The sequence below is a fragment of the Cottoperca gobio genome, chromosome 12 (genome assembly GCF_900634415.1).
Source record: "Cottoperca gobio chromosome 12, fCotGob3.1, whole genome shotgun sequence".
Lineage (NCBI taxonomy): Eukaryota > Metazoa > Chordata > Actinopteri > Perciformes > Bovichtidae > Cottoperca > Cottoperca gobio.
In genome coordinates this window covers 3,761,312-3,783,301 of record NC_041366.1, presented here as the reverse complement: position 1 = coordinate 3,783,301, position 21,990 = coordinate 3,761,312, and the positions used below count along the sequence as shown (strand labels likewise).

At 41.0% G+C, this 21,990-nt stretch overlaps 2 protein-coding genes across 7 annotated transcripts in view; both read left to right on the top strand.

Moving 5' to 3' along the window:
* The window catches only part of vldlr (very low density lipoprotein receptor), a 44,209-nt gene extending 33,964 nt beyond the window's left edge, over positions 1–10,245 (top strand). For 2 of the 4 annotated variants that reach the window (XM_029444148.1, XM_029444149.1), the window contains exons 17-20: positions 3,501–3,560; positions 6,547–6,624; positions 7,793–7,962; positions 9,028–10,245. In XM_029444148.1, coding sequence (XP_029300008.1) covers positions 3,501–3,560; positions 6,547–6,624; positions 7,793–7,962; positions 9,028–9,063 — 344 coding nt within the window. In that variant the 3' untranslated portion in view covers positions 9,064–10,245. The remainder of the gene's footprint in view (positions 1–3,500; positions 3,561–6,546; positions 6,625–7,792; positions 7,963–9,027) is intronic. The other 2 variants (XM_029444151.1, XM_029444150.1) reach the window with 1 other exon arrangement.
* Positions 10,246–11,605: 1,360 nt separating this feature from the next.
* Positions 11,606–21,889, top strand: kcnv2a (potassium channel, subfamily V, member 2a). 3 transcript variants are annotated; one of them, XM_029445345.1, is made up of 10 exons: positions 11,620–11,750; positions 11,782–12,032; positions 12,845–12,982; positions 15,049–15,227; positions 15,340–15,511; positions 17,271–17,462; positions 18,557–18,811; positions 18,903–19,019; positions 19,488–19,613; positions 20,585–21,889. In XM_029445345.1, exons 2-10 carry the CDS (start codon positions 11,895–11,897, stop codon positions 20,849–20,851), a joined length of 1,584 nt encoding a protein of 527 aa, XP_029301205.1. In that variant the 5' UTR covers positions 11,620–11,750; positions 11,782–11,894; the 3' UTR covers positions 20,852–21,889. The 3 variants fall into 3 exon arrangements, with proteins under 3 accessions (XP_029301204.1, XP_029301206.1, XP_029301205.1); XM_029445344.1 differs by having other exon boundaries at positions 11,606–12,032; XM_029445346.1 differs by lacking the exon at positions 12,845–12,982 and having other exon boundaries at positions 11,606–12,032.
* Positions 21,890–21,990: the final 101 nt, after the last annotated feature.

The following is a 21,990-nucleotide window of genomic DNA, read 5'->3' as shown; positions in this document are numbered from 1 at the left end:
GTCAGTCAATTCTTTCACACCAAACCTGTCTTTGTGTACAGCTGCATTGTTATGTTGAAACAGGAAAGGGCCTTCTCCACATATTTCACAAAATTGGAAGCACATTTTTCTCTAAAATATAGTTACATGAAGTAGCATTAAGATTCCCTTACATTGAAACTACAAGGCTGAGCACAAACCATGAAAGAAAGTAAAACTGTAACAAATATTCTTCTTCTAATCCAGAGCCCACAACATGACTCAGTTATGCAATACTGCTGCTTTTTATTCAAACATTTTCACACACAAATGTGACATTTACGACTTGAATTTAAAGGGCAACATTTAAATCTGACTTAAGAATTTTACACTGTAAATATAATTCACTGCATCTAGAACAAATCATTCGACAATTAATACTAAATATTTTGGTTACTATATGTAATTGAAAACGAGGAAAGAATTTGAGCGCTCGAGTCAAAAGTGACAAAAGTACTTTTTTGATCACATTATTCAATATGACCAAATGAAGTGTTCTTAAAAATAACACTCAAGCTGCAGTCCTGCCCTCCATCAGGCGCTTTCTTTGCTGTGCTGTGGAACACGGTCTCCTCTCTGATCTACGCTGCTCCGGTTGTTTTTGTCCTTTATCCGTCCAGCTTCTTTCTGTGCTCCCACAGATTAGCCTTTTCATACTGAAGCAGCGTCTGATAGGAACCTGGCCGCTGAATTCAGTGCACATACTCTCCTAATTGGACTCAAACTAGACACTGGTGTACACAATGTACTGGTACATCGCCGTGGTAACTCTCTGCACCACCGTCCTCCTCAATGAACGTCTGCATAGTTAGCCTGTTCACTTCTCCTCTTTTCTCTCCTCGATTTCCAAGTGAGAAGTGAGTCTTTCCAGGGTTTCTTGACCGTTTGTGTAGCCAGTCCTTATTCGTTTCATCCTTTTCTGCTCCATGTGTTATATTTGTCTACCTCACATGGTCTGTTTCATGTTGTAGTATTAGTGCAATAAGTAACATTTTCGGGAGTCAAATTAATTTAGAATTTTGACATAACTTATTTACAACTGGGGCCTTATTTCCGTGTAGAAGCTGCCGGAGCCAAGGTTTTTACTATAGAAATAAAATGCCCACTTTGTTTTGAGTTAAGTAGAGTTGTACAGTTAACTGATGCTTTAGTTTGACCTGAATTATTCTAATCAAATTCACACGAGAGGTGGCATACTACACAAAGTCTTTTGACAGGCCTCACAAGTAAAAACAAATGGTACAGAGTGAAACGCATTGAATACAAATGTGATGAATAAGGCTCTGAAAAAGTAGTAAGCTGCACGTGTATACAAGTATTGAAGTGCAGTGTGTTTCACTGGCCGTTTGGTTTAACGGCCAGATGAAGTAGATCCCTATGCAGTGAGCTGCAATAGCTAATTCAGGGGGCTAATTTTATTTATATACTTTTGTTCTCTCCGAGACCAGCATTTGAAATATTTAATGCGAGATTAAAGTTAAGTAAATCAAAATGAATCCGTGCACACCAAACGAGTAGCCAAGTGTGCGTGTCGCATGTAATATAATAATAGGCAATAGCAACAATAATTCCACTGTACACGATTGTATTTAAATATTACATTTCCATAAGATGATACAATAAATGTCAGTAAAACACAGGAGTAGGTCTAGATCCCAAATGCATACATTTCCATAATGTACCATGAATACCATCGAGTACAAAAACATCCTCCATGATGATAAAAAGTTTTTTTTTACCACATCAGACCGATTTGAATCATTAAAGAAATCCTAGATATGTGGCGCTATAGTTCTGACGGTAGGTAGTGGAACTACAACATGATATGGTAGGATGAGATTCTCTGCACCAATAAAACTGTGCCAGTGTTGTAGCATATCTTACAGCCCGTCTGCTCTACAGAAATGAAATGGCTTCATACAGTGAACGTCCCTGCAGCCTGACTCTCCTCCTCACTGGCTGTTTGGGAATATGGAGCTGCCTCCAGGCTCTTTACGGCCGCTGTGATGACTGAATGTACCACCCAGACTTTGTTTTCTTTTTTCCTCTGTGCACAAGTTCATGCAGCTTGTGGGCGTTTCTTTATTCCTGCAAAGTGTGTGTGAGTGCATGCATGCAGTTGTGTTTCTGAGCATGTGGATCCATGCAAACTTGTTTTTATCTAAGTGTGTGTGTGTATCTGAGTATCAGACATGCTTGGGTTGTCTTGTGAGTGTCTTTATGTGCATGTGTGTTTCTACAACAGGTTTACACGCCTGTCAGTGTTTCGTGTGCTGTTTTAAAAGTGAGAATAGTGATGGAGGGGTTAAAGAGGGATGCCTGTCACTCGCTGAATGCTCCTCCACCTTCCTCCTAGTTGGGCTGTAGCCAAAGGCCTCACTGCTCTTTATTAAACCTCCAGCTAACATATTTATCCCTTTTTACAGCCGTTGCAGCTGAAACGAATAGGAACTGTAGAGCATTGTGCGTTTGCAGCTTTGACCGGCTCTAATCTTGTTAGTGAAAGTAATAAGCAATGCTCTCACTGCAGGTTGAACCTGAAACTACCACTAAGAGATTTATATAACTGCCTTCTTAGAGGCAACTGGGGAGTGTTTTCCTTCAGGCTGAACAATCTCAGGCTCAAATAGTAATATGGTTTTACTCCAGGACTCCACTTAGTTCCACAGTTTATTTCTTAAGACATCGTTTTACAAACAGCTCCAACTAATGATAAACAATCAGTTTTGAGGGTTTTACAGTTGGGATTAGTTTTTTCTTTTTTGAATCAAACATGCCAATCAAATACAAATGCTTTTAATCCCTTATTTGATTTATTTAGGTTTAGCTTTCAGAAGTCCTGAAGCTACCCTGTGAAGGTTTGATTGTAAACAGCTTTGTTTGTGATCAATGTTTTTCACAAGAAGCTTTAGCCACATTGTTTGGCAATAAGTATGATGACATTCATTTTAAACTCCTACACAGGAGACCTCAGTGCCCTGTGATTGTACAGTGAACTCAGCAACACTCTGCTGCTTCTGTTCTTCAAGGCTGCATTGATTCACCTGTAAGGATTTTATTGTTGCTGCAGCTTTCTGTCCCGGTTGTATAGAAGCTGATAGACATTGTGATCGATGTCGCTTCAGTTTTCCAACCTTTGTGCATCTGGCTTGATGAACTGTATCAAAACCGGGAAACCACAAGGATTGTCTTCATGTGAATATGTTACACTGCTGCTGTTTGTGTATATTGTCGATGGTGTTATGACGGTTTGGCTCGGCTCTTAGCTTTGTGATGGCTTCTTTCTCGCTGAACAAAAAATGGATCCTGCTTTCATCTATCGAGTGTTTATTTACTAATTTAGTCTCCTGAGATCTGGTCTATTTTCAAAGGGTGTGTGTGTGTGTGTGTGTGTATATATGTATATATTTTAAAACTAGGACATGTTCTGTAGCCTGATGTGTTTTGATGTCAAAAGCATGACTCTTGGCTCTCTGTGACAGACCGTTCTGCAAAAGATTCCTCAAAGGATAATGGGAAAGCTCTAATACAACCACCCCCAGGTAAAACCATCAGCTGCTGCCTGCTCTGCTGACTCGCTTTAAAGCATGTTGGGCTTTATTCAAAATGAAATGACAGTTATTGTTCTCCTTACTGTGGATTCAGGAGTTTTTTCATTTTAATTGCTAAACCCGACATCTGTCTTTAATTGTTTTTGTCTGCAGCCTTAGTTGCAGTTTATTTGGCTTTTTGTCTCATGTACTCTTGAATCAGCCTTTTGTTCCTAAATTAAATGATAATCACTTCTTGGGTCCACATATGGAGATTTTTAACAGTCTGTCTTTTTCCTGCCTAGTGTGTCTTTAATGATGGCTTCTGTCTGTGCTTAGGTGTTTGTTGTTGGGTTATGACATTCGGATGCGAGTCAGGCCTTGGTGTGTTTCAGATGAGCTGATGTAAAGTCTGTTTGTACTTAATTTGTTACACATGGTCAAGTAGCCCGTGGATTCCATCCCAGCTGTCATCTGATCTATTATTTAGGCCTGAAAGTTGTGACTGATAAAATAAAGTTTCAGTTTGTAAAATATTCATATATTTGAAGTATTTGGCCGTTTAAGTTAAGCTGCTAATTATTATTATTGTCTCCTACCTCAACACACTGTTTTCTGTACAGCCATGGTTACAGTGCAAACAGGAACTGATAGCAGCTGATGCAGCATGACCTTTTTACAAAATGTACAAACTGAGTGCTGCACATTCAACTTTATCTTGAAGTATTTTTACTCATAACTCAATGTTTGGGCACATGGTGTCTTCAGTATCGCTTCTAACTTGGATTCAACATTTGACAGCATGTGGCTATTAAAAGTCTTGCTTGACTGGTGGGCTGGTTTGAGATGTTGATGTTTAATCTACTCACAGGCGTTGTGCTGTGATCAGAGTACAGCTCTGTATTCTACATTATGAATCCAGTAAAGTTCAGATCTCTGATCTTTCATACCTGCTGTGCCACTGAATCTAACCAGAGACTGCTGATTGATTCTGATCATGGTTTTTGCTTTAGTGTGTGCCTAACCTATGTACCTTTGTCTGTCTGGGGATCAGAGTTCTCTCTAGATTTCAGATGCATGTAGATTTATCCACAATGTTAATTCTAGCAAAGTTTGCCAATGACATTTTAAACCTTGAGTCTAAAATGTCTACACTGAAGTGTTTGCTCACTAACTTTGTCCTAATCCCATGAGAAATGCAGTTGGTGAATGAGTTTCCCATGGAAACAGGGAGCCTGATCAGCAACACAAGGTTCTTGGTTTCTGACTACAGTGCGTCGTCTCATGACTTTGATTAAGTTAGTTTGTCCCTCAATATTGTGTTTAAAGCGTAATGTTGGTTAAAGCGGTTTGTACATTTCTCCCTGCTGCTCATGTAATGCAGTGCAGTTCTTTGGATGCAGCTTCACGTGGTGTTGAGCATTTTATATGTTCTGATACTTTGTTATTGTTGAAGGTTATCTGTATATTAAAACAGTTTAACTGCAAACGTTGCACTAGCAGGTGTTTGTCTGCAAGCACAGCCCAGGAGCAGCACCTAGTGGCAGAAACAAGGAAGTGTCCCAATACATCAAAATCACCGAAACGTTCAGGTTCAGTGCAAGTTCCACTATGGTTCTAGTTGGAGGTCCTGCAGACATAGTTTGCTTTAAATATTTTCTTCTTCCATGGAAACTCAAAATACAGCCCCAGATTATTACAGTATCTGCAACGTATTAAATAAAAACATACTACATGTTAAAACCTAAAAATGGAGTTTCACCAGATTTATCTTTTTTTTTTTTTTTTTTTTTTTTTTTTATTATTATTAACAATCCCATGAAGAGACCAAATGAATATAAATCTTCTTCCTCGGTGCCACAGCTTCATTGTTATCCAAAAACTATTAACACTGTTGCGCTGGGTAACATGGCTTCATTATACTTTTTTCTGCATTACAGGGCCAAAGTCCCGACACTATAGAATTAAGGTATATTTAAAGAAGGGATACATTTTTAAATGAACATTTTTATTTTATGATTTTTAAATTGTGTAGTATGTCAAATGTATTTAACCAGGCAGATGCCTGAATTATTGTGGAAGAATTAAGTCAAACGTTTTTGTTTTATTTGGCTTTAGCCAGCTGCTCTGAGTCTTGTTGATCTTGTTGCTGTGAGACATGTTGATGACATCACCGAGCCATTTGGCAGCAGAGCAGACTGACGGGCAGGAGGAACATGAGTTAACAAACCCTGGTTTTTGTCTCTTTGTCCTGAACTCTTTCAGTCGAGCTGTTTGCCAGTCATGTCACTCACTTGTCGCTGACCCAAACACTCTGGCCTGCTGAGACTGGATAATGTTGGCCCAGGGGGGGAAATAATTTTACTCAGAGCTGTAACAAAGTTTAAGCTTCGGAGTTAAAGGCTCACTGTAATTCAGAGCCACCTGACCCAAAGAAATAAGAGGCAGTATTTCACCTCTAAACTGGGTCTATACAATCTCTAATGTTTATATTTTAGTTGTAGTAGTTTGGAATATTTATTGTATTTCAGACTGGACAGAGCGCAGCTAGCTGTTAGCATGCTAACACACACAGACGTCAACACTGTTACCTCTTCACTCTGTTGATAATGTTAGTTCATTGTTTTAATAAGTTTAAATGCTGGAATATCTTCCACATTGAGCCTTTAAGTTTGGAGCCCAACTTAAAAATAACTTTTAAAAAATAACATTAATATGTTGGCAGGATGTGGAAATGACAGTTCAGATTTACAACAGCTGATTTTTTTCTTTTCTTTTTTCTTACCCAATTTAAAATAAATACATTTAAAAAAAGATTGAGAATAAATGTGTTGGGTTTTAACTGCTCATGGTGACTCTGAAAGAGGGCATTTAAACATCAGCTGGACTTATAATGACTTTGGATCAGTGAAGCATTTTAGATCATTACTTTAGTGTTAATGAACGAGCTGAAACGGCAGCCGTCTTGTGGTGACCTGTGGTTTGTTTTGTCTTTCAGAAGCCAACGTGAGCACGTCGATCCAGGTGAACGCCACTGCCAGAGGCTCTGCTGCTGCCTGGGCCATACTGCCTGTCTGTGAGTAGAATCTCACACACACACACACACACACACACACACACACACGGAAGGTGTCTAATGCATCGATCAGACATGGCTTGATTAATAATATCTGTTTGAAGTTAATCATACGCACGTGTGCAATCAATGGACTGAAGTTGGTTTGAGACGCCATTTGTGTCCCTGAAAATGGGGATGAGTGAGAATTGTCAGCACCGTAAAACATCTTCAGGAACCTAGTTTTTATTTTAGGCTGTCTGTTTCAGTACATCCTGTATGATAGACTTGTGAACAAACACAGCTGCCACATAAATGTTGTAGAAATGCTAATGGAGAAGCCATTTCTCATTATTGTTGGCATTTATTATTATTTGGTTTAAGCCCTGCAATATTATTTTGGACACTTTGCTGTTTGGCGGTGATTAAATGCACTAGGCCATAGGTCTTCTGCAGGGGGGGGTCGCAAAATTGTTTGTGCAAAGATTATTTTTTAATAAAAAAATATTAGCTTTATCTATTCACATCCCCCACAGAACTCCGACAGCACCCCCCCTCGTTTGAATACCATTTAAAATATAGGGGGTCCCTGCGTCATACTACACCAGTTTGGGGGTCCTTGGCCTAAATAACGCTGAAGACCCCTGCACTAGGCGGTCGGTATATAAGGGTGCAAAGGAGACAGGGAATAGGTGATGAGACAAAGGTAGAGAGAGCAAACGGTTCTCCCCAGGGAAAGATCGGCGACTACAATCGAATCAGTGATGGACCTGAACGATCAGCAATAAACTCGAGCAGCTACAGAACAGCTATAGGCACCAACAGACCTCCATAGAACCGGTAGCTCTATATCTGCGTAAGAACCCACACGCCTACCTGTGTCGATGGCATAAGAACATTACAACTAACGTCCAAGTTTGAAATGCAGTTATAGCTCATATTTCCTTTTAAAATGACCGCTTACATTCCTAGCTTTGTGACAAATGTTAGAGCGTGGTGTGATTGAAGCAAGAGTGTAAAGCGAAAAACAGGAGGGCGTACAAACGACATCATTTGAGGAACACATTTAGGAAATTTGTTATCGGAGGACACAAATTTAGGAGAACAATTCTTCAAAGATTGCACATGTGGGAGAAACAGGGCCATCAGCCCTGACACTGAAGGATTATCTGACCGTTTCTCTGCTCAGTGCTGCTGGCGATGGCGGCGGCCGGTGGCTACCTGATGTGGAGAAACTGGCAGCTAAAGAATCAGAAGAGCATGAACTTTGACAACCCCGTCTATCTGAAGACCACAGAAGAAGACCTCAACATCGACATCACCCGGCACGGCGCCAACGTGGGTCACACCTACCCTGCGGTGAGTAAACATCCAAACAACCTCTGAGCGTAGGGCATTATGGGTAAAAAGTGTCAGGGCTGGATTCACTGATCAAAAAACAAACTAGTCTCCCAATCGATTCATTACCAATACAGAATATGTGAACTGGAATGCACAATATGCTACACACAGCACCTTAGAGTCCTGAATTGATGACGAGCTCTCTTAAATAACAGGAACTCTGCTTTGCTCACAAAATGAAATAAAATAAATCTGGTGTTAGTTTCTGAGCATTGGCAGTTTAATTTCATCCTGACTCAAAGGATGGAGACTGAATGTCAATGACTTACTCTCACCCTGACCTTGCAGCCTTTAGTAATCTTTAGTGCATATCTCTCAGTACACAGATTAAAGAGATTAGCCTAAACCCGGCCCGAGGCACGAGACGGACACGCACCTCTGCTTTCCCTCACAGCTGCAGCTGAAATAAATGTCTTTATATTTCCCTTGGTTTGCAAATGACACAAACGAGATGCAACGTGTTTAGAGGTGTTTGTCTTTGGACAGAGCCAGACTTGCTGTTTCTCCCAGCCTCTCATATAAAGTTCACTTCTTTTGAAGTGGGGTTGAATGAGGTACTTATCCATAGTCTGTGTGTTACTACAGTAAATGGTGGTCAGCACGCTCCCAGTTTAGAAAAACGGACAGGAGTATCGGCACGGAAGCTAAGCAATGTACTGCTTTGGGCGGGACGTATATGCTAAATTAAGATTATATACAGGGAACTGAAGCGGTCATCTAATCTCTCCTCAAAGCCACAGACTCCTTTTTGTGACGAGTTAATTTGACCTCGCAGTACACAGGAGCTGCTGGTCTCGTACACAAACAAACGATCTGTTGTGCGAGGTACAATCCCTGTTTTTGTCTTCGCTTCCGTGCTGGTACTCATGTCCTCCAAACTACCGACCGCCATCTACTGCAGGTACACACTGACTAAGGAGAAGTACCTCACACATCCCCACTCTGAAGTATTCCTTTAACTCGACTAACACACAAATACAACATTTGATTAAACGGATTCTCTCTTCCCTCTCCTGTTTCCAGATTTCCATAGTGAGCACAGAGGATGATTTATCGTGATCGTCCTGGTTTTTTTTTCTTTGCGGCGACCCGTAGCGTTTCATGGCGCCACCGCGTTCCCATGCTGACCGGTTGTCCGTGGCAGCAGCCCTTACAGTACGACCACACGCCTTCTGAAGTGCATTATGTCATTATCTGTGAGAGGATGACTTGATGAAATGTTATTTATTATGTGAATACTACAATGAATTGTGTCCATAACGGTTTTCACTCTTCCAAAGTGTTAAAGATTGTTCCCCCTCTTTGGTCCTTATTGTTTGAGCCACATCTTCCGGTCTTTTTTTTCCCGCTCTCTTAAAAAAAGAGTGTCTTTTTACAACAGATGAGAAAAATGTGATGAATTTCCACAATATGATCATATCTTACTGTGCTTTGTGTTCAAACTGAAGTAGAAAACTTTCAGGAGGACACAGGAGTTCTCTCAGCAAACAGTTGGACTCTGCTGGACAGGATTTAAAACTGGATCTGAGCAGTCAGTATCACCTGACGGGACACGTGTTCAAGACGGCGTCAGACTTCTCTTTGATCATATTCAGAGTGGAGAAGTGACTCATTCATGGGGAAAACTTATTTAAATGTTTCTATTTCTTGCCTCCTCTGAGCCAACAGGCTCACGTGTGAGAATATCTGTTTGTTCATATTTTGGGCAATAATATCCAAGATGTAAGTTTTATTTGCTCATTTTTATTTAATTTGTTTTCTTTCCAACGTTACCTGCTGGAGTGCATTCTTACAAGCTGCTCTTTCAGCCAATGTTTATTATAACTGTTGTTATTATTATGATAGAAGCTGTGTAAGGATCACCATGGTACATTGTATATATTTCCCCATCATCCCTCAAAGACATGACCGTCAATCAGGACTCTTCAATGCACTTTGATCAAATGTTCCTTGTGTAAATAAGATTGTATACATTTGACTTTAAATAAATTTTTTGCTATGGTTGGGCATCGTACCAGGGTTAGAGTTCAGATGTATTTAACAAAGAAAAAGCTGGGGGAAAAACAGAATTTGGTAAAACTATTTTGTATGTTTGTGTGCTGTCGCTGTGAACTTTTTCTAGCCTTGTACAGTGAGGGGGGGGGGGGGAATACTATTAAAAGTTAATAGCTCTGTATATGTGAAGAAACTGATTGGAAAATCACTTGAGAATTAAAACCTAATCTACAACGTTGTTCAAAACGTGGCTTCCTGTCTTGTCTATCATGCCTGTTTGTGAGGATTCACTATCTGGACGGGTGTCCACCTGCATACTAGTGCAGTTTCAGTCTGGGGCAATGCAACAGAATACAATGATATTGTGTTTCTAACTTCAACATGACGATGCCTCCTTAGGTGCAGGAAGTACTCGGACCCTTTACGGCATTCAGAATCCTAAGTAAAATAAGTTATCAGCTAAATGTACTTAACTACAAAATACTTACTTTTGATACTTTAACGTGGAGCATCTTTGAGCTAATGGAGCAGTAATCTCCTCTGTGCATCCAGAACATGGTGTAATCTCTGCAAATAATCTGCGCTGTAAACTCAATGGCCTGATCACTCCGCTGTGGGACAAACAAGAAGGCCTGTTTGAAGTTAAAGTGGGTTGAGGGACTGGCGTATCCGATAAATCGTTTATTTGGAACTAGTCCGGCTCCATGCGGTCATTATCCCTGTTCAACTGCAGCAGGGATTAATCTCCACCGATCGGAGATATCAGTGGGTCAAAATACATCAAACACACTTGGATTAAGTGTCAGATATGCATGTCTGAGGTTCATATAAACAAAGGACTCTGGGATAGTCTGCCTGCATACTTACATTTTTAAAGGGGAATAAAAACAAAATTCAACATCTTTTGACATTGACTACACGGAATATTAAATTAAATCAACTGAATGCATACCTATTTCACAGCAGGCCATTTATTGAAGGGAAGGGAAAAATTAACATTTTGGGTAATTTATAATCTCTATAATTTCTCAACCCTTAATAAGCATAAGTAAAATACAGTTACACAGTGCGGTCAGAGAAACAGATAAAGTGCTGCTGTGGACGGGGCAGCAGGAAAACATACTTAATCTAAAAGATCTATCAGTTTAAGTATATGCTATATTTAGAATATTTTCACTGCTTGACCTTGTGGTCAGACAGTTCTTTCTGAAGGTGAACTGACGCGGTCAGAGATAACTGCTCCAGCTCCCCGTATATAATCTAAACATAGCGTACTGTTGAACTGAAAGTTTTGCTGCTGCCCCGTCCACAGCAGAACACTACTTGGCTTCCTTGCCGGTTATTTCTACAAACTGGGAGCGTGCAGACCACCATCTACTGTGGATAACCCAGACTATGGATAAGTACCTCATAAAACCCCACTTCTAAAAATCTGAAATATCCCTTTAACAGAATGTTCATACTATAACTTTACATTGACTTCAGCTACACCGTCCAGCCTAGGATAACCAGATGTGTACATTTCTCAGATGTGGGAGGAGTGGGAGATCAAGAGATGGATAAAAGGATAAAACTTTAAGCACCCAGATCATCCTGCAGCTGCGTTAGAGGACGAGAGTAACTTCCTACCTCATTACTGTGTGTGTGTGTGTGTGTGTGTCAGCTGTACGTATGTTGACATGATTTCTTTCTGAATTTAGTGTGAACTCGGAGAGAAACCTTGGATGCATGTTTACTCATTTGTACAGCTTGTGTGTGTGTGTGATCAAGGTTTTGTGCCAGGTGTGTGTGTGTGTGTGTGTGTTTTTGAGATGGTGTAGATGGTTTTAGTGTTGCCGGGATGTTTCTCCGAGCAGGTTAATTGATTTTAGGTTGAAACGCATTCAGCAGCGACCATGTTGACCCACATCAGAGCCCGTAGCAGGAGTTTGTTCCCCGGCTACAAGCCCGGCAGCCGGACTCAAGCAACCAACGATCCGGCCGACTATCTGGACTTTACCAACACCTTTGTTAAGCCATGGAGCTCCATGCAGGTCAGACGCTTTTAATTTTTTCCCCCATTTGTTCTTTCTTAAAGCTCCCCTGCTCTTCATTTTACAAGTTATTGTTTTCAAAGGAGAGTATAACTCACACCCCCCTGGCAGGTTCAATGTACTTTATTTGAATACAAAATGTTCAACACAAGACTGTTGTTATTCATGTGCAAAAGGATAAATCACAAAACTCTGTTTCAAAGTCGACGCATGTTTTCTGTTCCTTGGTTAGATTTAGGGATGCTACATATTTGAGAAGCTGGAACAAGAGAATGTTTTACATTTCTTGCTTCATAAATGATTAAACAATTATAAACAATATTGTGGATTAATTTTCTTTTTTTTTCAAATGTTTTTATTATTATTGAAGAACAGATGCAAGGCATACAATGTGACATTGATTCCATTTAGGAAGATGAAGCACAATAGAAAAAATATAAAATAAACAAATGAAGAAAAAAAGATTACATACATTTTCTGTCAACAGACTAATCAGTTAGTCAACTAATGATTTAATGTGACCACTAAATAAGTCATTATCCATAAAAGACTAAATGCCTGCAGGTAACATACCATCTTTCTACAATATGGGATTTACATTATTTTGAGTTTCTTTGTTCATTTTCTTTCTTCGTTTTTCTCTCATCTCTTTATTTTTTCATATCTCAAAATTCATACCCAGTATTTGCACTTATCTTTTTCATATTTTTGTCTGTTGTATTCTGCTTAGTTCAATCGTTGATTAATATTGCCTCATTAATCTTTTATTAAAGCTTAAAATGAAAGATAAAGTTTTTGTGTTATTTGTGTAGGAACTTGGCAGAGACATCTATGATATTTATGCTGATTATGAAACTGAGGAGGAGGAAGATCGACTCCCGGTGTCTTCCTCCCGCCTGCTGCTCTCTCCAACCAAACACTTCACTTTCAACATCAACGTTGGAGGAACGGTAACTTTACTCGACTTCTACGTCTAACACTGTTTACAACCAGACTGATAGCACCTTTAATTCCACTCATTCACATTTAGCAGGCTGCAGGTTCTCCACCAGGGGGAGCTGTTCAGTCACTGTCAGTTCAGTTCTACACCTGCCAACCTCGAAAAGTGAAGCCAATGAGGAAGGGCCTTAAACCTGCATTACTTGTAATGGCCAGCAGGGGGAGACTCCACTGGTTGTCAAAATAAGTCAGATTGCATACAAGTCTAAGAAAATTTCTCACTGTGTTTTCCTAAAAATGTCTTGTTCCGCGTTCGGTTGTACTTAGCTCCATCTTCTCGTGTCACTTCTGGATCAAACAACCAAGATAGCTACGGCCAAAAACCAAGATGGAGACGACCATAATACCAAACTCGAGGCTTCAAAATAGTAGTCCACAAACCAATTGGTGACATTGCGGTGACTACGTCCACTCTAAGTATATGCTGCCAACCAGCACCACCTGTAGGAAGGAAAAGTAACAGCTGCTTCACTTTAGGCCTGCAGATGTAGATTTGAGGATGTTGCCTTCTACAGGAAAATAAAGAAATAGCTGCTTGTGCTACTTGCTAGCAATTTGTGTTACAGTTAAAGTTTTTATTTATTAATTGCTTTTGTAATTTATCACAGCAAAAATATCAAACATTTTCTGGTTCCAGCCTCTCCAAGGTGAAGATTTGCTACTTTTTTTTTCATTTATAAATTCAATCAAGCAATGTGAAGACATGACCTTGTGCATGGACATAATCACTATTACATCACCCATTGGTTTGTGGACCAGGGTTTTGAGTGCCCAAGTTTGGCATTTTGGCCGTCGCCATCTTGGTTTTTTGCGACAAGGGGCCGAGTACACTAAATAAAAGACAAATATTAGGCGACCAAAATGTTACTATTAACCTTGATTATCTGAAAACGCTCTGTGAAAGGGTTGAGTTGTAAGACAAAAACACGGAGCACACAGACCTGACAACACCGTGGTAACGTCAATCACAAGGCAGCCCCGCCCTAAAGCATACGCTTAGAAGACTTGTAACTAAAGTTTCAGACCATAAACTCATTAGGAAAATGTTAATTGAGCTAATAAATCTAATGAGAATTAGGGTCATAGACTTCTATACAATCTGAATTATTTTTGCAACCAGTGGAGTCGCCCCCTGCTGGATATTAGAGAGAATGCAGGTTTAGGGCACTTCTGCTTTGGTTTCACTTTTCAGAGCCTGAGGTTTATAGATTATGTGGGGGGTGCCAGTGCCAACAGGGGCCAGTGCCAACAGGGAAAATAAATGCATAAAGATAAGGTTTTTATGAAAACACTGAATGAAAAATTGCTTACCAACACACAAACTATTTATAATTGCTAAATTAGGCTAAAATAGAAGGCTCCGAGTGATACTAATTGAAAAGCCACTCTTCTAAGGGAGCCGAGCCAAAAGAGCTGAATCTTTGAAAAGAGCTGGACCTCCCATCACTAGTGTGAACAGTCTGACTCGTTACCATGGGAACCTAAATACAAACATGCATGCCATGATTGATTACTGGAGAGATGCTGTCATCAGTCAGGAACATACTAATCATGGTATTGTTTTTGTTGTGCGTAATTATTTATACTTAACTAAAAAATATTGAAGGCTTGAACATTGCTTCCTCTTTTGTCCCGGGTTGAATGTGCCCCTCTGACAAACCACTTGGCCCCAGCCAGGCCCCCCGAGGGATATTGGTCTAGAACCGCCACGGATTATGAAATCTAATTAGTTGCAGCTCAACTGCACAAGGATATCAAACAACTTATATTTGATTTTTACAATGAAGTTCGAAAGTATTTCTGCAGTTGAAACTGGTTAATGGGAGACATCTGACCGGACACAGTTGTAATCTGCAAAGGTCCTTAATTGTTTAAATGTCTGTTTTTCCAGCCTCAATAACCATTTTAAAGCCCTCTAGTGTGTTCCAGCTTCATTCTCAAAATTGTTCAAATACTCCTCTTGCCATTATCTAAATGTTCTTTAACCTTTATTCTCTTCTGTTTTCCTCTCTTCCAGATGTACCACTTGCCCTACAGATTAGCTGCCAGGTATCCGAAGACACGACTCGGCCAAATGGCCACGTTCACAGACCACAGCAGGAAGTTGGACCTGTGTGACGACTACATCGTCCAGAGCAAGGAGTTCTTTTTCGACAGGGACCCTCAAATCTTCCACATCATCTTCAACTTCTACAGGTTCAAATAAAATACATCATACAATGAAATAAGAAGTGAGTTTCCCTCTTCTTTATATGACTTCTTGGAATAATTCTGGACCCCGTTCTTCTGTCTCTGTCCTCTCCGTCAGAACTGGAGTGTTGTGCATTAAAGACGAGCTGTGTCCCCGAAACTTTCTGGAGGAGATAAACTACTGGGGCGTCAGAATCAAGAACAGCCAACGCTGCTGCCGCATCTCCTTTGAAGAGAAGCAGGACGAGCTGAATGAGCAACTGAAAATACAGAGACAGCTGATAGCGGAGGTAGAACACCCCGGAAGTTATTTCCCTTAACAAAAATAGGGATTTCTTTCATTGGATCTTGGATTATTGCATAAAATAAACTCTGGCAAACAAAAGTTTATGACACTTCTTGTTCAGCAAGATAATCTAAACAAATAAACACCACTTTTATGATGTATTTATTTGAAGCGTAGGCTAAATGCAATCGTCAGAGGTGAAAAGCTATAGTTAGGCTATTAACGAACTACAGCACAGTCACATGACTTCAACGTCACCACCACTGACTTCAAATGTGTAACTTGAATTAGGGACAGTTGTAAAGTTTGAGTTAGAATAATTTGCAGAAGCCCAAGTATAAACACAACAAGGTTGTAAAGGCGGACTAGTGATACCGCTTAATGTCCCCGACAACCTTTGTAGGCTCAATTGGCCACTTGTTAGCAACCGCCTTTCTTAAGAAACGTAAAACACCTGCATAACTAATGACGTTCCCATCAGCCTCAGTGGTAGGCTACTTTGTGTGTAGTGCCACTTAGCCTATGTTTTCATGCTAACACGCTAAACAACAAAAAATGCTAAACACATCTGTTTAACATCAGCATGTTAGCATGTCATTGTGAGCTTGTTAGCATGCTGACATTAGCATTTAGTTCAAAGCAGTGCTGTGTCTCCAGCCTCACAAAACCGCTAGCATGGCAATGGCCCCTTGGGCCCACGGCCATTTTTTAACTCAATCTTTATTTTGATCACAACTACACATCTGTAAAGTTCTTATCTTGCACGGTTGCAACATTATTGCTGTTACAAAATGTGATGTGAGAGTGATGCTGGTATTGTTTTCACCTTGTGAGTCTGTCATCATGGTAGTTGTGCTCCTGGAGACGCTACTGTAGCTGAAACTACCACAGAGGAGCTTTTGAGTACTTTTCCAGGTCTTCTGATTGGTCCGAGCAAAGCTGCGGGTAGTCTATAAAATAAGAATACAGGGAGTGTCCCAGTTACCATGGATAATCTGCAGGACACACTGGAGTAGTTTGCAGCCGCTATGAACTATGTTATGGATTAGTATGTTTCCCCTACAGGCTCCATATGTCTCAAAATGACAGAAAGAAATGTCTAGAAGTCATAACCTTCTTGCTTCAGTGGTTCAGCAGATCAAGTTTTTGATGTGTACCTGTGAGATGTTGTCAGTAATCCGTTGGCTGAGTCTGGCTGACCTACATTATAAATCACAGCTACGCTCTGCCGTCTTGACAGATGGAGAGCAGAGAATAAGCTTTGACACAGATTTAGACAGATGTTTCCATCACAGAGGTCTCACTCTAATGCAGTTTGTACCAGTTTCTTTACCGTTGTGTTTTCTTGGCTCAGGAAATAGAGCGGGTCGTAGATCCCCCGCTGCTCTAGACCACATGTCACAGAGTCTTTGGGAAAGATACTGTTTGTGTGTGTGTGTCATTGTGAACGAGCATTACAACCTGATCAGCCTCTGCCATCAGTGTAAGAATGTGTGTGTGGATGGTGAAGACTAAAAAGCCAAATGCAAGTCCATTTGACATTTAGTTTTTGCTTCTATAATTCAGTTGCGTTTTAGTTTGTGTTCTGGACATTTTGGTTCTTGTCCTCTGGCTTCTCTGTTTCTGAACCCTTGATAAAAGTTAGAAAAGGGAATTTCATTTCCATTATTTGTCATAGTTGTTTCTTTGCTTCTGCCATGAAAGAATAATGTTCTCCTGTTTCTATTGTGTGACTGTGATGTTTTTCTGTCCCGTGTCTCCAGCTGGAGATGGAGGAGAACGAGGTTTTATTTGACGGCTTGGCCTTCGGGCCGACCCGAAAGAGTATCTGGAACCTGATGGAGAAGCCGTTCTCCTCGGTCACCGCCAAGCTGATGGGCATCGCCTCCTCCCTTTTCGTGCTGGTCTCGCTGGTCACCATGACGCTCAACACGGTGGAGGAGATGCAGTACAAGGTGAGCTTTACTTTGAGTGCTTGGGAGAAGGCTAAGAAAAGCAAGTGTGCTCTGAGCAGAATAAAAAGAGTTTAAACACATATGTTGAAGGTATGGCATTGAATGCATACACACTCACACAAGAATAGAATGTATTCTTGGAGTGCCCTGAGATAAATAAATCAAAAGCAAATGTGTAATAAAAAAGTAAAGAATAAAAGAGAGAAGCAATAAAGAAAAACAGGCATCTCAGACTGTCCCCAGTTCAAATCTGAATATTGGAATAACACATGACCACACTTTACAAATCTTAACTTAATTGTTAAAGAAAAAAAACAGGTCACTTAACATTACAGGAAAACAAAAAGTTAATACATTGTAGTGGCATATATGTTACTTAAGCAAAGTATTGTGTATCAATATGTATAATAATGATCTTTGTAACCTCATAATGATGTAAGACAATCAAATGTTTGTGTATCTGAGCCAAAGGTCATCTATAAGTGTATCCTAGAGGGAGGATGGGGTATTGCATGTTCCTGAGGGAGGGGAAGAGTAAGAGAGGGCAGAACACCTGGTCGCTAAAAGTGCAGAGACAGGCAAATATAACCCCCGCCGAGGTGATAAACACGTGTAAGGCCAGAAAGAGACACGCCACCGGATCTGAACAGACTGATGTCATCTGCCAGGTGGTGTGAAATGTTTAGGAATGTGACAGGAGTGGTCCCATTTGTTTTTTTACGAATTTGACGCAGCCAAACAAGACTATAAAAGAGGAGACCCAAACTAAAATAGGGTCTTTCTACGATCTCCCCGGGGATATTGTGACCAGAGAGTTTGTTTGATCTGTTGTGAAATAAACTCCACTTATATCATAACCATTGACGACTCCTCCAACGGCTCCTTTTTTCTTGTTCATTTATTGCACTAAGTTTTACTACGGATCAGAAATACAATTGGATTAAGGAAAATAGAAAATATTAAGTGTCTGTGAGCAGAGTGCCTAAACGCCTTCCATCTGGCCCGGGGGAGGTCACCTCTGTATCACTACACAATCAAACAGTCAAAAGCAGGATTTTTTCAAATGTATTATTTACTGTTATTTTCTCTTCCAGACGGCGTCGGGCCAGCTCAGCGGCAGATTCTATGGCGAGCACGTGGAGACGTTCTGCATCACCTTCTTCACGCTGGAGTACCTGCTGCGCCTGGTGTCCACCCCCGACCTTAAGTGTTTTGGACGCAGCATGCTGAACACCGTCGACCTGATCGCCATCCTGCCGCACTACCTGCAGATGGCCCTGGAGTGCTTCGAGGACGAGGACATACACCCGCACTCAGGGGACATCAAGGCCGTGGCACGGGTCGGAAAGGTAGAAGGCGGCTGATGGGAGAGGTTAGGGGTGGATGTTTAGATGTATTTGTCTCACCCACTTCTTCCTCTGTGTTTTGTCTTGTCTGTAGGTGGGTCAGGTTCTGAGGATCATGCGTCTGATGCGAATCTTCAGGATCTTGAAGCTGGCTCGTCACTCAACAGGACTCAGAGCCTTCGGCTTCACACTGAGACAGTGCTACCAGCAGGTCTGACCGTACATGCAGCTTGTGCCAAAGAAGCCAATAATAGGGAATAAATAACAGACAAAGAGCTTTACTTGTATTTTCATACTTGGGTTCAAGTATGCACAACATTAAGTAATGATTAGATTCAATGTGTAGGAGGAGCGATAAAGACATCATGTGTTGCAAAGGTTCAAAATGCGGGAGAATCTTTTCCCTCATTTCCACTGCAACGTACGGCTCTGGTACGACAAAAAGGTACTGTCCACAACCTTTGCTAATGGAAAACCAAAACACAGCGAGTCCAGTTGAGAAGCCGTGTTGTACCATGCAGGGGAAACACGGCGTTTGAGTGGAAGCGGGCGTGGCCTGTATGGATAGATATGTGTTGGACTAATGCATCTAAGACTTCTAGGCCTCACAGTCAAGAGAAAAAAGCTAAAGTTAACATGAGGCGGACATATAAAATAAACTGTGTTTGTGTGTGTGCAGGTGGGCTGCTTGCTGCTCTTCATCGGCATGGGCATCTTCATGTTTTCAGCCATGGTGTACACGGTGGAGCACGACGTTCACAACACCAACTTCACCTCCATGCCGCAAGCATGGTGGTGGGCTGCTGTGAGTCAACAAACACATAAACATGTTCACGCTGACGGTTAAACAAACTGTCTGTTGTGTGTTCCTGGAGGATTCCAATGTTAATCCACTTGGAGGCCGATGAGTGCTGAATGTTCGCTGACTAACACAAATATCTATTCAGCATTATTTAGCCTTAGTCTTAGTCTTTAGTCTTGAGACACCCCTGACCTTTGAGAGGGCGACGAGCAGTTGCAGGTCCAGGCGCTTTCAGAATGGTTTCTTTGAGATATAGGGATTAGACTTCATAATCTTTTCCTGTTGGTGGATGAATATCTGCCCTATATGAATTAGATGGGATAGGACTGATTCTAATATGTTGGCTAGTGCTTTAACATCACACATAAGAGAGTAGTATTCCTGAGACCTGAGCTTCTAATTTAAAGAATGAAATCTGCAAGATTATTCATAGTAGTTCATAGAAGTTATGATCCTTAAACATACAACCATGGTTACTGGTGGTAACAGAGATTGCAGAATGTGTACGTATTTTAAAGGCACAGTCAGCGCTAACCATAGTAACAAACACTTGCTGAACATATGTAATATGTCGGCCATAAATAATATGAACAATAGGTTTTGTTTTCATAGATATCTTGAAATGTTAAAGTATGTTTTTAGCTTGCAGCTTTGAGTTAAAAACATTTCATGAACCTGTGAATTGTAGCAAAAATGTATGAAAGTAAAAACATTAGTTTTAAAAGCCCTGTTTGGAAGGACGCTTCATTCTCTCCAAAGAAAATCTCTTTAGAATCATAAGTCCATGTTTTAATTAAGGCCCTTACACACCGCGGGCCTGATGAATAAACACCAAAATCTGAACATTTCAAAACTCCCTAGACTGGCAGTAAGGCATCACTTGAGAAATGATCATGTCCTCAACATCTCATGAACATCTCATGTTGTCAAGTCTTTATATTTGGTACTTTCTGTTTTTCTCTTTCATCCTTCAGGTGAGTATTTCCACGGTGGGCTACGGCGACATGTTGCCTGAGACCCACCTGGGCCGTATCTTCGCCTTCGCCTGCATCTCGTTCGGGGTCATCATCAACGGCATGCCCATCTCCATCCTCTACAACAAGTTCTCCGACTATTACACTAAACTCAAGTCCCACGAGTACGCCGCCGTCTCTAAGGCCCGCGGGAAGCTGCACTTCGCCAGGAGGGCGGCGAAGAGGTTCGCCGAGTGCTGCGAGGACGTCGTTCAGCCGAGGTTTTAGATGTTCTAGTCTCTACGGTAACATTTGTCTGGAAGGCAGGAGTGACAGTCAGGAATGAACCATAGACTGTATACAACACGTGGGCGGAGTCACTGTTACATCATCTAATGGTTTTGGACGTAGAAGTGGCACGAGAGGGTGGAGTACAACCGGATGCTGAACGAGACATTTTTAGTCGACTAAAATGTTACAATTAACTTTCATGAAGTTAAAACTCAGTGTGAAAGGGTTACAGTGCTGAGAGAACACCATGGTAACTACCTGTCAATCACAAGGCAGCCACGCCCTTAAGCATAGACTGCTTTATTGTCTATTTTTACTGGAAATGGGACCATATTGTACAACATGTCCCAGTGTCATGCTGTCCTGTGGCAGAATTACACTGCAGGAGTCATGGCGGTTGGAACCAATAACCTGTTGTGAAATCTCCAACTGCCTGAGTTCAAAATGTTGCTCCAAGAACTGTATTGTTCCTGAAGGGACATTTAGTTACTGTATGCATCCATCCATCCTCCATACCTGTGTATTCCTGTTCCCAGCATGCATTGGGAGAAAGGTAATGAAACACCTTCTGAATTGGAGTATATTGAAAAAACTGGTAAATCTTTTATTCGCCAAAATGCTTTATAGTTATCCATATACTGTACATCTATGCTAAAGCTGTCTGTACCACCCACATGTAATCCAGGAGTGAATAGCAACAGGACTGAAATGAATCATAAATTGAAGAGCTGACATCTGGACGGTAAATATTAGACCTGTTTGTTCCCTGTGCACCTCTCTAATAATAAACCTGTCTCTATGTTGTGATCATAAAGCTGTGCAGCTGTGTGTAAGCAGTCGTCACTCCTGAATCCCCAACAATCAACTACATTAGTGTCACTGGATCAGTATGTTGTTACTTCCTGGTTAAAATCTTACTGAAAGACAGCGAAAACTGATCAGCGTTTGGCAGCTACAGAGCTAATACACTTAGTTGCATTAGCAGATGGATACCAAACGTTGATCAGTGAGACCTTTGTTTAGAGCCAGGCTAGGTGTTCCCCTTGGCTTTATGCTAAGCTAATTGTCTGATGACTTCATCTAACTCTTGGCAGGAGAGCAAATTTCATAAAATGCTGAGGCAGTCAGCAGACTTC

Excerpts from the sequence above, each read along its gene's own strand:
- kcnv2a (XM_029445344.1), top strand. The coding sequence starts at position 11,895 with ATGTTGACCCACATCAGAGCCCGTAGCAGGAGTTTGTTCCCCGGCTAC. Across the intron at positions 12,033-12,844 it reads AGCCATGGAGCTCCATGCAG|GAACTTGGCAGAGACATCTA; the intron begins GTCAGACGCTTT and ends TTATTTGTGTAG. Across the intron at positions 15,512-17,270 it reads AGAGACAGCTGATAGCGGAG|CTGGAGATGGAGGAGAACGA; the intron begins GTAGAACACCCC and ends CCGTGTCTCCAG.